This window comes from Nilaparvata lugens, chromosome 3, assembly GCF_014356525.2.
Source record: "Nilaparvata lugens isolate BPH chromosome 3, ASM1435652v1, whole genome shotgun sequence".
NCBI lineage: Eukaryota > Metazoa > Arthropoda > Insecta > Hemiptera > Delphacidae > Nilaparvata > Nilaparvata lugens.
In genome coordinates, this window is record NC_052506.1 from 33,927,640 (window position 1) to 33,940,416 (window position 12,777).

Here is a 12,777-nt window from a genome sequence, read left to right on the forward strand (position 1 = left end):
GATCAGTTCAGAAGAACTTTATGGTGTTATAAACAGTATTAGGGGAAACTCATCACCCGGGTTAGATAGTATACCTACTAAAATGATTAAAAATAACTTTAATGAATTACAACAACCCTTAATGCACATCATAAACCTGAGTATCAATACAGGAAAATTTCCAACATCATTAAAAACAGCAAAAATTATCCCTATCTACAAAGCAGGACCAAAGTCAATAATAAGCAATTATAGGCCAATCTCTCTTCTTACAGTTGTTAGTAAAATAATAGAAAAATGTGTTAAAGTTCAGCTCACAAGATACCTTGTTAGGGAAAATATTATTGCAGACGAACAATATGGATTCATTACCAACAAAAGCACCTCAGATGCTTTGTTTGACCTAACCAAAGAGATAACTACAAAATTAGGAAATAAGAAGAAGGTTTTGATTACATTTTTAGATATAGCAAAAGCTTTTGATGCGATTGATAGGACAAAGCTTTACAAAAAACTAGAAACAATAGGAGTGAGAAATAGAGAATTGGAGTGGTTCACTAGTTATCTAGGGAATCGCTCACAAATTGTCTCAATCAATGGATCTCTTAGCAAACTATTACCAATAGAGTACGGAGTAGTCCAGGGCAGTACATTGGGCCCTCTATTGTTCTTGATTTATATTAATAATATAAGCAAATTGAAAATTAAAGGGAAACTGTTCTTGTTTGCGGATGATACGGCTGTGGTATCTGAGGGCTGCACGTGGGGTGAGGCATACAAGCACGCATCCCATGACCTTGCTAAAATTAGAAATTGGTTTGACCATAACTCTCTTACATTTAATATTGAAAAAACCAAACATCTTCCATTTATTGGTCGACAAGATATTGACTGTGATCGCTATGTGTTAAGGATGCACACCTGTGACGATCCTCAGTCGGAGGCCTGCGGCTGTGGCATAATTGAACGGGTTGCTCATTATAAATATTTAGGAGTCATCCTGGATAGTAAATTAAGCTGGGTTCCTCATGTACAAGGGCTGAAGAACCGTTTGAGAAAATTAATCTATGCCTTCTCACGGCTGGGCCAAGTGCTTACTGTGGATCGCTGCAGGACAGTGTACTTTGCGTATGTGCAGTCTTTGCTGCAGTATGGCATTCTGGCGTGGGGAGGTGCGTCATTGGCGGTCTTGGAGCCTCTGTCGGTCGCCCAGAGGTTGATAATTAAAACCATATTACAAAAAACCAGCGTTTTCCCACCAATCTACTATTCAATATATTTCCAGTAATGAATGTTAGGCAGATTTTCATAAAAACTTTAGTAATTTACATTTTCAATAATAAGGACACTTTTTTCAGAGAGATTCAACACAGTCATCTAACCAGAAACCAAACAATGTCACGTTTATTTAATCCTACTATTAGTATCAGTTTGCAAAGGCACAATTCATTTTACATTTCGCAATGGCTGTATAGAAACCTTCCTCCAGAAATAGTTGAGGCTGGGGCGGGCCGAGTCACTGTAGTGTTAAAGCACAGAATTTCTGAATGGTTAATGTATGTTGGATCGCAGGATGCAGAGAATTTAATCAAATCACCTTATGTTTGAAATTCAAATTTTAATCTGTTTTTCTTACCAAATACATTTTGCAAAAAGCGATTCCGGCTGTTCTGGTGTGATGAAAATAATAATTATTAATAAATTATAAAAATAGGTATTATTACAAGCCGATTGTCTAATTTTCTTCCAATGGATCTGTCTTTTCTTCCTTCTCAAATTCAAATTGATTTTTTTTCATATAATTAATCCTAAAAATATATTAAATATAATCTATTTTTATTTCATTTACCGTATGTATCTTATACTTATAGCCCAATATTTTTATAAGGAACACAACTAATCTTAAGAACTGCTCCCACACACGGACGTATAGTCTATGTGGGTTCTAATATTCATTTTATAATTGTAATTGTGTTGTTAAAATTGTATGATACGTGAATAAAATAAATTGAATTGAATTGAATGAATCATAAATACGGGTGTATCTATAATGTTGCAGGTACTGACTTATGTAGCAGAAATCACGACTCCTCAGCTGAGAGGGATGTTATCAGCAACTGCGTCGATGATCGTCATTCTGGGTGTTTTCATTCAGTTCATCTTCGGCACGTTCCTGCCCTGGAGAACAATCGCATTGGTCAATGTCACCTTCCCCATTCTTGCCATTATCGCATTGTATGGAGTTCCCGAAAGTCCTCATTGGCTAATGGGTGAGTAACATAATTAATGATAGTATAATTACTTTATAATAGTATAATTTAACATAATTAAAGTATAAGAAACTAAGCCTCCTTCAGCTCTACCAATATATATATATATATAATATATATATATATATATATATATATATATATATATATATATATAAGCTTCATTCAAGTAAGGTGTGGAGAAGTAGTGAAGTTCACTTGGGTGTCCAGTTTCTGAACTTTTAAAGAAATCTCCTTTATATAACAAGATTATAATCATACCTGCTACTCCAATAAACGAACCAAACTTGAGTTTCAATGCACTAAGACATTATCTTCAGTGGTATTTTTTGGCTAGACTGAGGAAATTGGATAAAGGAAACCAGTATTGGAAAGAGTTGGACTTGTCAACCAGAATTTCCTTCTTCTATCCAATTTCCTCAGTCTAACCAAAAAAGTCCACTGAAGATGATGCCTTATTAGTCCATTGAAACTTTAGTTTGGCTCAAATGGATTATGTGAAACTGGCAATATCGTTTTTATTTTACCTTAATATGGAGGATTTCCACAATATCTCTGTTCATAGTGTAAATTATATTCAAATTATCCTGATATCTATATTTTAATGTAGATAGAATAATAAAGAATGTGGATTGTAATTTCAGATAAAGAATAATTTACAGTATGTGATTTTTGAAGAGCAAGTTATAGTGTAATTTATAGAATTAATTGGAATTTTAAATCTATACTAGATTCATATTCTATTACAAGGTAAGTAGTATGCTACTGTATTACACAGTAAGCTATACAATATCAACTCATATTGATGATAGAAACCTTTATATAGAGTAGTAAAATAAGAGCTGTTATGTTCAGTAGTTCTTTTCTTCATTTTTCAATCGCAGTGCTATAAATAAATAAAATTATCTAGAACCAATTCAACTTTTTCTTGTACAGTTTGATAAACAATATTTATTGTTTATACAGAGGGTATGTACATTTCGTTTTATACAAAATAGAATTCAAACTCAAATGTTGTAATGTTTTAGGTAAAGGAAGAGTGGAGGATGCAGAGAAGTCGCTGCAATGGCTGAGAGGCTGGGTGAAGCCACACGAGGTGCAGGTAGAGCTGTCTCATCTGGCCAAAGCAATCAAGTCGAGCAATTTCGAAGAATCACAACGGAAGCGATCATGGCACGCATTCAAGGAGAAAACGTTCCTTCGCCCTTATTTGCTAGTGTCGATGACGTTTTTGTTCGGTCATTTCTGTGGAATGACCACTCTGCAAACGTTTGCGGTGAGCTTTATAGAATTCATCTGGATTGCAAAACGTCTATTGATTCAGTGGATTGCTTCATTGTTTAATAAATAAGATCACATTAAGGATATTATAAATTTATACTAATCGTAATTGGGTATGATGAGTGATTGTTCATTAGCCTGCATTATTCATTATGCAAAATACAAGGAAAAATCAATAAGTCATGTAAATAAAAATCTGGTGTGGCGCACTCACACAACTTTCCTTGCCGTTATAAAAATTGATCACCCGACGCTTGTGTTCACGCGCATCTCAAGTCTATTATTCAAAGATCTGAGCCAGCTGGTGACAGGACAATAACGCTGGAGACACACGAGGTCTGCTATAGTGAATGATTTAAGAGAATCAACAGTTGCCTACAGTTGCAATTCAATAATCACATTTTCTCGAATTTCGAGCTTATTTTCAATTTTAGGAGAAAATGTTACTGAACATTAATTGTAGAGATTTTCATGCACAATCTTTTCCACTTGATTTTTTTGTTTAAATTGTATCTGAAGCCTGATAATTGGGAATCTTTGATCAAACTTTACAGAGATGGAGCGGAGCTCTTGACATTTTTACAGATATGGGACTTGTGGCAGTTGATAGAGCTTATCAATGACTATTTTAGGTATGAATTTGATCAAAATGATTGGAGCCGTTTTCGAGAAAATCGCGAAAAAACCTGTTTTTGACAGCATTTAAGCCGCCATCTTGAGTTGCATTTGATCGAAATTGTTGTTGTCGGATCCTTATATTGTAAGGACCCTAATTTCCAGCAAATTTCAAGTCATTCCGTTAATTGGGAGATGAGCTACACACACATACAGACCAATACCCAAAACCCACTTTTTTGACTCAGGGGACATGGAAACGTATAGAAATTTATAAATTGGGGTACCTTAATTTTTCGGAAAGCAATACTTTCCTTTCCTATGGTAATAGGGCAAGGAAAGTAAAAACAAATAAATATTAGTCAAAAACCATTAAAATAATCATGAGCATCATACACTAAACTCAGTATAGTGGCAGTAGTTGGAGTTGGAGGACTTGATCTTGATCAGGCAAAAAAAAAATGAAAATCAGGTATTTATTATAATGACCACTGCAAAATAGTACAATGTGTAGGGAATTGTTGAGTTTCTTAGTTAGGCTAGGCGCACACCAGTTAGTCAAGACAAGACATGATCAGACACAATAATTCACATTGTTGCTTATGACACAACTCACACTGATTAGTCATTACAATTAGGCACATGTCTTCGTAAGCAACTATGAGAAGTATTGTTACTAAACGTGTCTGATCATGTATTGTCTTGTCTTGACTAACTGGTGTGCGCCTAGCCTAAGTTCGCCTTTTATAGAGTGACTGACCATTGCTGATCTTATCGTAAAAGTAATTCATAAATAGGACTATTGATGGTGTTTATTGAAAACCTTTAACTGATGGTTCAATTTGATTTAAAAATATTGTATTCGTATCAAATTTTTAGTTTTTTCCTAAGGGTGATGCCCTTATTAGCTCTAGGCTCGTTGCGTGGGTAATGATGATGACGGATGATGATTATGAGAGATGAGTGAAACTACAGTTTCAGGTGGGTTTCGAACCACGGGGGAGCGATTCTTTAACTCATGGTTCATATTCAGAGGAGTTGGTTCAAGTGGTCAACCTTCCAATGGGAGTAGTAGGTGCATGATTCTTAATTGATACAGTAGTAATGTAGGCTACATGCGGAATGTACATGTTTTGTACATTCTAGATGTGTTTGAAGGCACTTTCGTAAAATTGGAAGTTTGATTTCACATGAGATTAGGCGAGTTATGGTTTCAGTAGCTAACAAGCCTTTTCAATCACTGAGATTAGATACGGTACGCGTCTTTTTCTCGGCTCTTCTCTTGGAAGGGTGGCAAGCTGGCAGCTTGAGTCCAGCTTCGCTAACAGTTATGAGCTTATAAATACAGGCTTTTTTACAGTACCCACATGAATACATATTTTTGAAAAAATCATTAAGTAAAAACCAATTTTAAAAAATGGATCTTATTTTATCATAGTAATTATTATTGTCATAATCAGAATTTCTTCGCTTACTACTGATCTGCCAATTCAAACTTCCAGTTTCTGAAAATAATATATGTTTGTCTTTTTGCAGGTCTCGATATTCGCGGAAATGGGGACGCCGATCGACAAGTACCTGGCGACGTTGATCCTGGGCCTGGTGCAGCTGCTGGGTGCGCTGACGTGTGTGGTGCTCGTGCACTGGACGGGCAAGCGACCTCTGGCCATGGTGTCGCTGGTCGGCAACAGCATCTGCTGGCTGCTAGTCGCCATGTATGCCAGCTGGTTCCGCACCCACCCGCAACCCCACCCCCACCCCGAGCACAGCGCAGCCTTCAGCTGGCTGCCCATGGCTCTCATCATCCTCTCCGCCTTCCTCACGCACATGTGCGTCCGCCTGCTGCCCTGGATACTCATTGGCGAGGTCAGCATTCAATTTTAGAATTTATTTCCATAACATAAAATAACAAAACTCAAATAAATACAAAATGGACTGTGAAATGAAAATGAACACTCCTAGCCATAAGCCCGAGTGGAGAGTATTTCTCCCAATAATACAAAATAGAAATTCTTAGATTCAAAGGAAAAAAATATTTACCCAAATGATATAAATAAAATAGTCTTGAGGTGGGTTTTCGTTTGTGCGTGAACTTTCGCAGTAGACGACGACAGGACTTGTTGTCTGAAGACATTCATATTGTCCTAATTTCAAGTGTGCTAAAACAACTAGAATAGCTTTTTTTTATTTGTGTTTATTATCTAAGAATCAAAACATTTTGAATAATATCAACATATTGTCATTTAAAAGTATAAACTTAGCCTCAACCATTAAAACATAATTGAACATAATATTTTAGGCATTGTTGAGCATTGTTTTCAAAAAACCTTCTTTGGTTTTCCTCTGGGAATCTCATCATGATTAAACTGTAACAGGCTTCTGTGCAACCGGGCCAAAATGAAGCACATGATAACAAAAGATACTTGATATGGATTTAATCCAGTTTAAAATTTAAAAGTGGCACCTAGTAGAACATAGTTGTCATGTTTCCTTTTCCAATGCCTTCTATTGTAGATATCTGTGATCGCGTAGTTTAAAATTGACCGTTGGTTTTTTTAATAATGATTAACTTTAAATATATTTTATTCCTTAATAGAACAGCCTATAATATATATTTTCATGAATTCATAACAAAAATCTGGTAGTTCATTGTAAAATATATTTTTCTTTGATTGGTATTTTCGACATGTATTTTCACCTATTGGGTTTTGTAGAACAGAAAATTCTAAAGAATAGTTTAATTACTTGTTAGCCTAATTTCGGTAGTAGGCTATTGAGAAGAATATAAAGGCTTTCATAGTTTATGCATTTCAATAATATTCATGTCGTATTTTTCCAGTAGTTTCTGAAATAGTAAAACCTAAGAAGAATTTGACAAGGAATACAAAGGAACAAGTTTGAAGATTGTGAATTCAATAGTTATTGAGATATGAAAAAGTAGAAGAATGTTTGATTTTTGCTTTGTGACAGTTAAACTTGATTGCATAGTTCACACCGGTATCGTTATGATTTTTTCTGTTTCAAATACAATTATTGTGGAGGGGGTTATTTGCGGATTATAGAGTTTTACTTATATGTTCTTACAAGTTTAAATATCCACGAAGTGCCACTGCATTTAGCCATTCATTCATTTATTGACAACAAAAACAATGCTGGCAGATAGAAGAGGCGTGCTTGCTCTAACTGCTTCAACGGGCAGATACAAGAGACGTTTGTTCTAACTGCTTCAATTTCTAATTTTCAATAATTAACACTTAGGCTCGGTTGCACAAAAGCATCTTAAACTCATCAATCTTTTTGCCGTATTCTTTGAACCATTATGAAGATCCTTAGACAATATAAGCTTGAATGAAACTCCTACATCTCTAAGCGAGAAAGGTTACGAGACGAGAAATGGTGCTGAATATATCGCTATACATCATGAATGCTATAGATAGAATCAATAATTACGAGAGGAAAAATCATGTAGAAGTCATATAAGGAATATTTTTAATCTATTCCAACCGGAGATTTGAATAGAACAGTTGACAGAAGAACAGCGTCATTTTGAATGAGTTCTCCAGCCCAGGGGACTCACTAATATTTAGTCTATAGGCCTCAATCAGTTGAAGGAATTCGATTTATTCAATATTCAATCTGAATCTTATGAGTTCATTTTATGTGATGTTCATAATAATTACTTCTCTCTTCACTTTCTTGTTCGGGGCTACTCCTATTTAAATAAACATTTAATCAAATTACCCTTTTTTTAACATATATTTTTCATTATTAACGACATGTTTTAGCTTTAAATACATTAGCTCTAAAGCCAAATCATGTCGTGAATAATGAGAGAGATATGTTTAAAAAAAGTACTTTGATTTTCTATTTTTATGCACCGTAGTTACTTCTATCTTCAACAACCATCATACTGCGAAGTGTTGGAACAGAAGTGACTTCTGAAGTAATATCTGAAAGTATATGATCGTTACAGTTTCCCTCTATAACGCTTCGTAATTTTGCTTTCTACTAAATATTGTTTTCTACTGAAACTGATGACTGAAAAATTTGTATTTTACAAAATTAATCACTTTTTAGGTGTACACACCAGAGGTTCGAGCAACAGCCAGTGGTGCGTCAGGGTCAGCTGGTTACATTTTCGGATTCCTGGCCAACAAGTCCTACTTCATGATAATGGACAGGATAGAAGCCAGCGGCACGTTCACAATGTACACGATATTCAGCATCGGAGGGGCCTTGTTCCTCTACTACTTCCTGCCCGAGACAGAGGGCAGAACTCTTGTCGAGATCCAGGAGCATTTTGCTGGCAATCGGTGCTTAATCAGCAATAAAGAAACTAATAGTACAGGCGCTCAAAGTAAAGAAGACTATGCGGCCGATAACCCAGCTATGGACCACGTTGAATCGCATCTGTGATAGAGACACTTATTTGAAAAATGTTTGTGATGATTTAGATATTTAACTGAAGATAACTCACTTCAACGCTATCTTGGTTCACCTTGTATGTTGTATGTAGAATATAAGTATAATAATGTTTCTACATCTATGATCGAAATTTGTATGTAGAGTCTTAGTATAAGATTATTTTTACATCTATATTCGATTTTTTTATCTAGAATCTCAGCACCTATAACAATATTTCTACATCTATGTTCGAAGTTTCAAGTGATAGATTGAAAATACTGTTATTCTATTTTAGTAAATCTAGTTTTTTTAAATATAAATGATATTTTATTATGTAATACAATTCTATTATTCTGTTATCATCTTATATTTTCTATGATGTTGTACTTTTAATACGATGCTAATTTGTATTACTCAATTGATACCTTTCAATTGTTGATATAAGTTTATTTCTAGTTTAATGTGGAAATATCTTCATGGGACTAAGGGACATAATATGCACCATGACACACTTGAACCCAGAATGAAACATACTATAATAAATGGGACCATATCTTCATGTAAACCAAGATAAGCGTTAAACGTAGGTGGTGCATATGGGCCTAAATCTCAATCAAATGGAATGAACTGGAATGCTATTGAAATGAAGTAATTTAAAAGGACCATTAACTTAAATGAACCAATTCATTTTCAATTCGCCCAGCAGTCAATTATTATTTCGAATATTATTGAAGCTTATGTTGTATTTGAATAGATCTAATAACAAAGTTAGCCAAAGGCTTTACAGTTATTTTAATAATATTTTGAACAGTAAAGTATCATAGTTTGTCCAGAAAAAGCAAATAATTTTGCTTTGTCCTAAAAGTACCACAATCAAACTAATTGTTGAGAAACGTCTACCATCCTTAATAGCCTCTTGGAAATCATATAAAAGATTTATATCTCTTTTTAGCAGTGAGGCTGTCTAGTACCGATCAACATAATGCGTATTACTGTTTTTGCTCTCATTGATCCTAATCCTATAATCTTCCTCTACTAGTGGAAAATCTATACTACTTGTCTATTATGTTGTACTCTTTAATACTATGTCTTCCATAGTAGCTGTCAATAATTGTAATTCTATAGCATGTTATCGATTTATCAATTTGTTGTTGCCATGCCTCTGAATGCAGATTCTCAATCGCTTTTAGAAATGTTTTGGACCATCCAAAAGTTTTAATTTTTTATGTGAATATATATTTTCTTTACAGTATCATTTTGTTCTTCTACTCTGATTCTTCTACCTACCATACCACTAATCGTTCTTTATTATTATCGCATCATTCTCACATGTTGTTGTTGATTACATCGACAGTTTTTGGGTATCAGTATACCGAGAGCCTTCCGAGAACAGGTATTTTATAGTGAGTGGACTAAAGAACTCCCTCAGTGTTATAATAATATTCTATATAATAAGAGAGAGTAGGGTTGTGTTCGTTTGTTCGCATCAAAACATGTCAACTTGTGGATTGCATACCGGAAAAACGGGAATGATTTAGATCTCCAAATTTTGCACATAGATTCTAAAAATATTTATCTCGTGCACCTGGAAGCCCAAATTTCAATTTTCCTTCTAGATTTTTCATAATTTATGTTCAAATTTCATTATGGGACATGACATTTTTTATACAGCCAGCATAGCTTACATTGTTGTGAAATGTGTTTGTTTATAAGTGAGGAACTTATAGCGTTAGTACAAGACATCATATTTTGAACGCAGCTGTGGTCAAGCGGTAGAGTGCTCGGCTTCGGCACGAGTGTTCTCGGATGGATTCCCGAATTTTCCACTTTTTTTTGTTTTTAATTTTTTCCCTGGAAACGTATAAATACTTTTTTGAAGGATTTTGTTTTCATTACGTTTGAACTTGAATTTCATCAAATAATATATTACAGAGTGGGTGAAAAGTCCGAGAACAGCTTAATATCTCATACTCAAAGGTAATTTGATATGGTGGGTGAGATTGGGGATCCCACTAAAATTGAAAATTCTACTTTACTATGACTTCAAAAATCTGTTCCGCCATCTTGGATCCGCCATTTTGAATCCAACTTTGTTTTTTCAAGTAGGAAGGTGGTCATTCGATACATGGTTTCAATACGTAATTTCAAGGCAATTTCACGGAATCTCGAACCCTTTGGAAGATTTTTTTTTAATTCCGTATTGAAATCATGTATTGCATGACCACCTTCATTTAAAAAAACAAAGTTGCATTCAATATGGCAGACCAGCTTTCGAAGTCATAGTAAAGTAGTATTTTCAATTTTAGTAGGAACTTCAATCACACCCACCGTCAAATTACCTCTGAGTATGAGATATTAAGCCGTTCTCAAACTTTTCACCCACTCTGTATGTAAAATTTTTCAACCAGTGTAAATGAATGGACATGGGTTCCATGCTGTATTACTGTGATTCATAAGAAAATCATTATCAAAATAAAATTAGTACCGTAATAATTTATATTCTTCAGTTATAATGTTCTATTAGACACAAATTAGGATTGAAACGAATTTGTAGGTATTTTGTTTGGAATTGGGGAAGCAAAAAAGGCTGCCTGATTCAAATTGAGGAGGATCTAATCGATTCTAAAATTGATGTATTGAAAAAATCAATATAATCTGAGTTTTTCAAATATTATGTCTTCAGTTATCTATACTACAATAAAGGAAAGAACTGGTTTATACACGTACGGAATAGGAAAATTATGTTTGACGCATCATCACGTCTGAACTACTCAACTGACTAACTTGAAATTTTGCATAAATAGATTCTTAATTAACTGAGGATAGTTAGAGGCCTATTTTCAATTCTTCAAAATTTCATTACGGCAAGTTTTCAATTTGTCATGCTTCCAGTTGTATAGAAACAGCTGAACATTTCTTTTAAAAGGGCGATTAGATGATAGGTATGATTGGGGATCCTATTCGAATAAAAATAACTGATTTTCTGTCGCATCAAAATTCTGGTCCGCCATCTTGGAACCGCCATTTTAAATTCAACTTCATTTTTTTAAATTGGGAGGTAAGTCATATGATACATGATTTCGATACAGAATTTCAAGAGGAAATGAATGGTAAAAACCGCACATCGATTTCTCAAACCGCTCAAAAGTTATTGTCATTCAAAGATACTGATAAATCATCCATCTATACTATAATAATGGAAAGAACTGGCTTATACACGTAGCAGGATAAGAAAATTATGTTTGACGCCTTTTTAAATTTTCAAATTGCAATAGTTAATCATCACGTCTGAAATAATGGACTGATTGACTTGAAATTTTGCTTAAAGATTATTTATCGAGGATGGTTATAGGCCTATTTTCAATTTTCCAATATTTTATCACGTCAAGTTTTCAGTGTGTAAAGTTTTAAAATAGACCCTTGCGAAGCACGGGTTACCTGCTAGTATTTTATATTAGAAACTGCAGATGACAGAGGGTAATTGACAAAAATTCATTGAGGAAAATTTATTTCGGTTTATTGGGAAGATGATATCCAACTCAAAGACAGGTATGTCACTTTTTGAAGGTGCATAGAATGGTTGATTAATCCATCCCATTCCCATTTTGCCCCTGTGTTCTATTGGGATGATTATATATTTAGTTTAAATACAGGTAAGTCACTTGCTGAAAGTATGAATAGATATTGAATTCCATTTGATAGTGTGGGTAAAAACTTATAAATAAATATTATACTTATTAATAGATATTTATTTATTTATTACATTCCACAATCACAATATCAAATTAATGATTGGGAGAGAATCAACAGGATAAACCCAAAACTGTTACTCTCCCTAATTTTGATCAAAATAGTCCAAAAATTAGGTTATGAAACACTTTTATAAAGATCACAAAAATGTTCAATCCAAATATAGGCCTACATTATAATAAAAATGCTGTATCTGGGTTGATCAGAAAGATGGAATAAAATGATTATTTCACTTGAAAATGCATTAATAAATGATCTAGTGTTATCTAAAAGTTTAGCCTATCTCTTCAGAACCTCATGCCATATAAATGATAATACAGTTGAAATTTAACTGAAATCACTTTCTAAAAGCTTGTATACTTTTCAAAAGGTGCGTGATTGTTGGGTGGGGGGTTTCTGTAATCGTATATTGGAGGGCTTGGAAGGCAAATCCTGTAAGTACAGCTGCACTTGTGTCCCTATGAATGTGTGTGTCAAT

At 34.2% G+C, this 12,777-nt stretch overlaps 1 protein-coding gene across 1 annotated transcript in view; it reads left to right on the forward strand.

The window, feature by feature from the left end:
• The window catches only part of LOC111047911 (facilitated trehalose transporter Tret1), a 37,725-nt gene extending 27,921 nt beyond the window's left edge, over positions 1–9,804 (forward strand). The window contains exons 5-8 of the mRNA XM_022333764.2: positions 2,039–2,249; positions 3,278–3,525; positions 5,682–6,011; positions 8,223–9,804. Of these exons, the coding sequence (XP_022189456.2) occupies positions 2,039–2,249; positions 3,278–3,525; positions 5,682–6,011; positions 8,223–8,561 (1,128 nt within the window). The 3' untranslated portion in view covers positions 8,562–9,804. The remainder of the gene's footprint in view (positions 1–2,038; positions 2,250–3,277; positions 3,526–5,681; positions 6,012–8,222) is intronic.
• Positions 9,805–12,777: the final 2,973 nt, after the last annotated feature.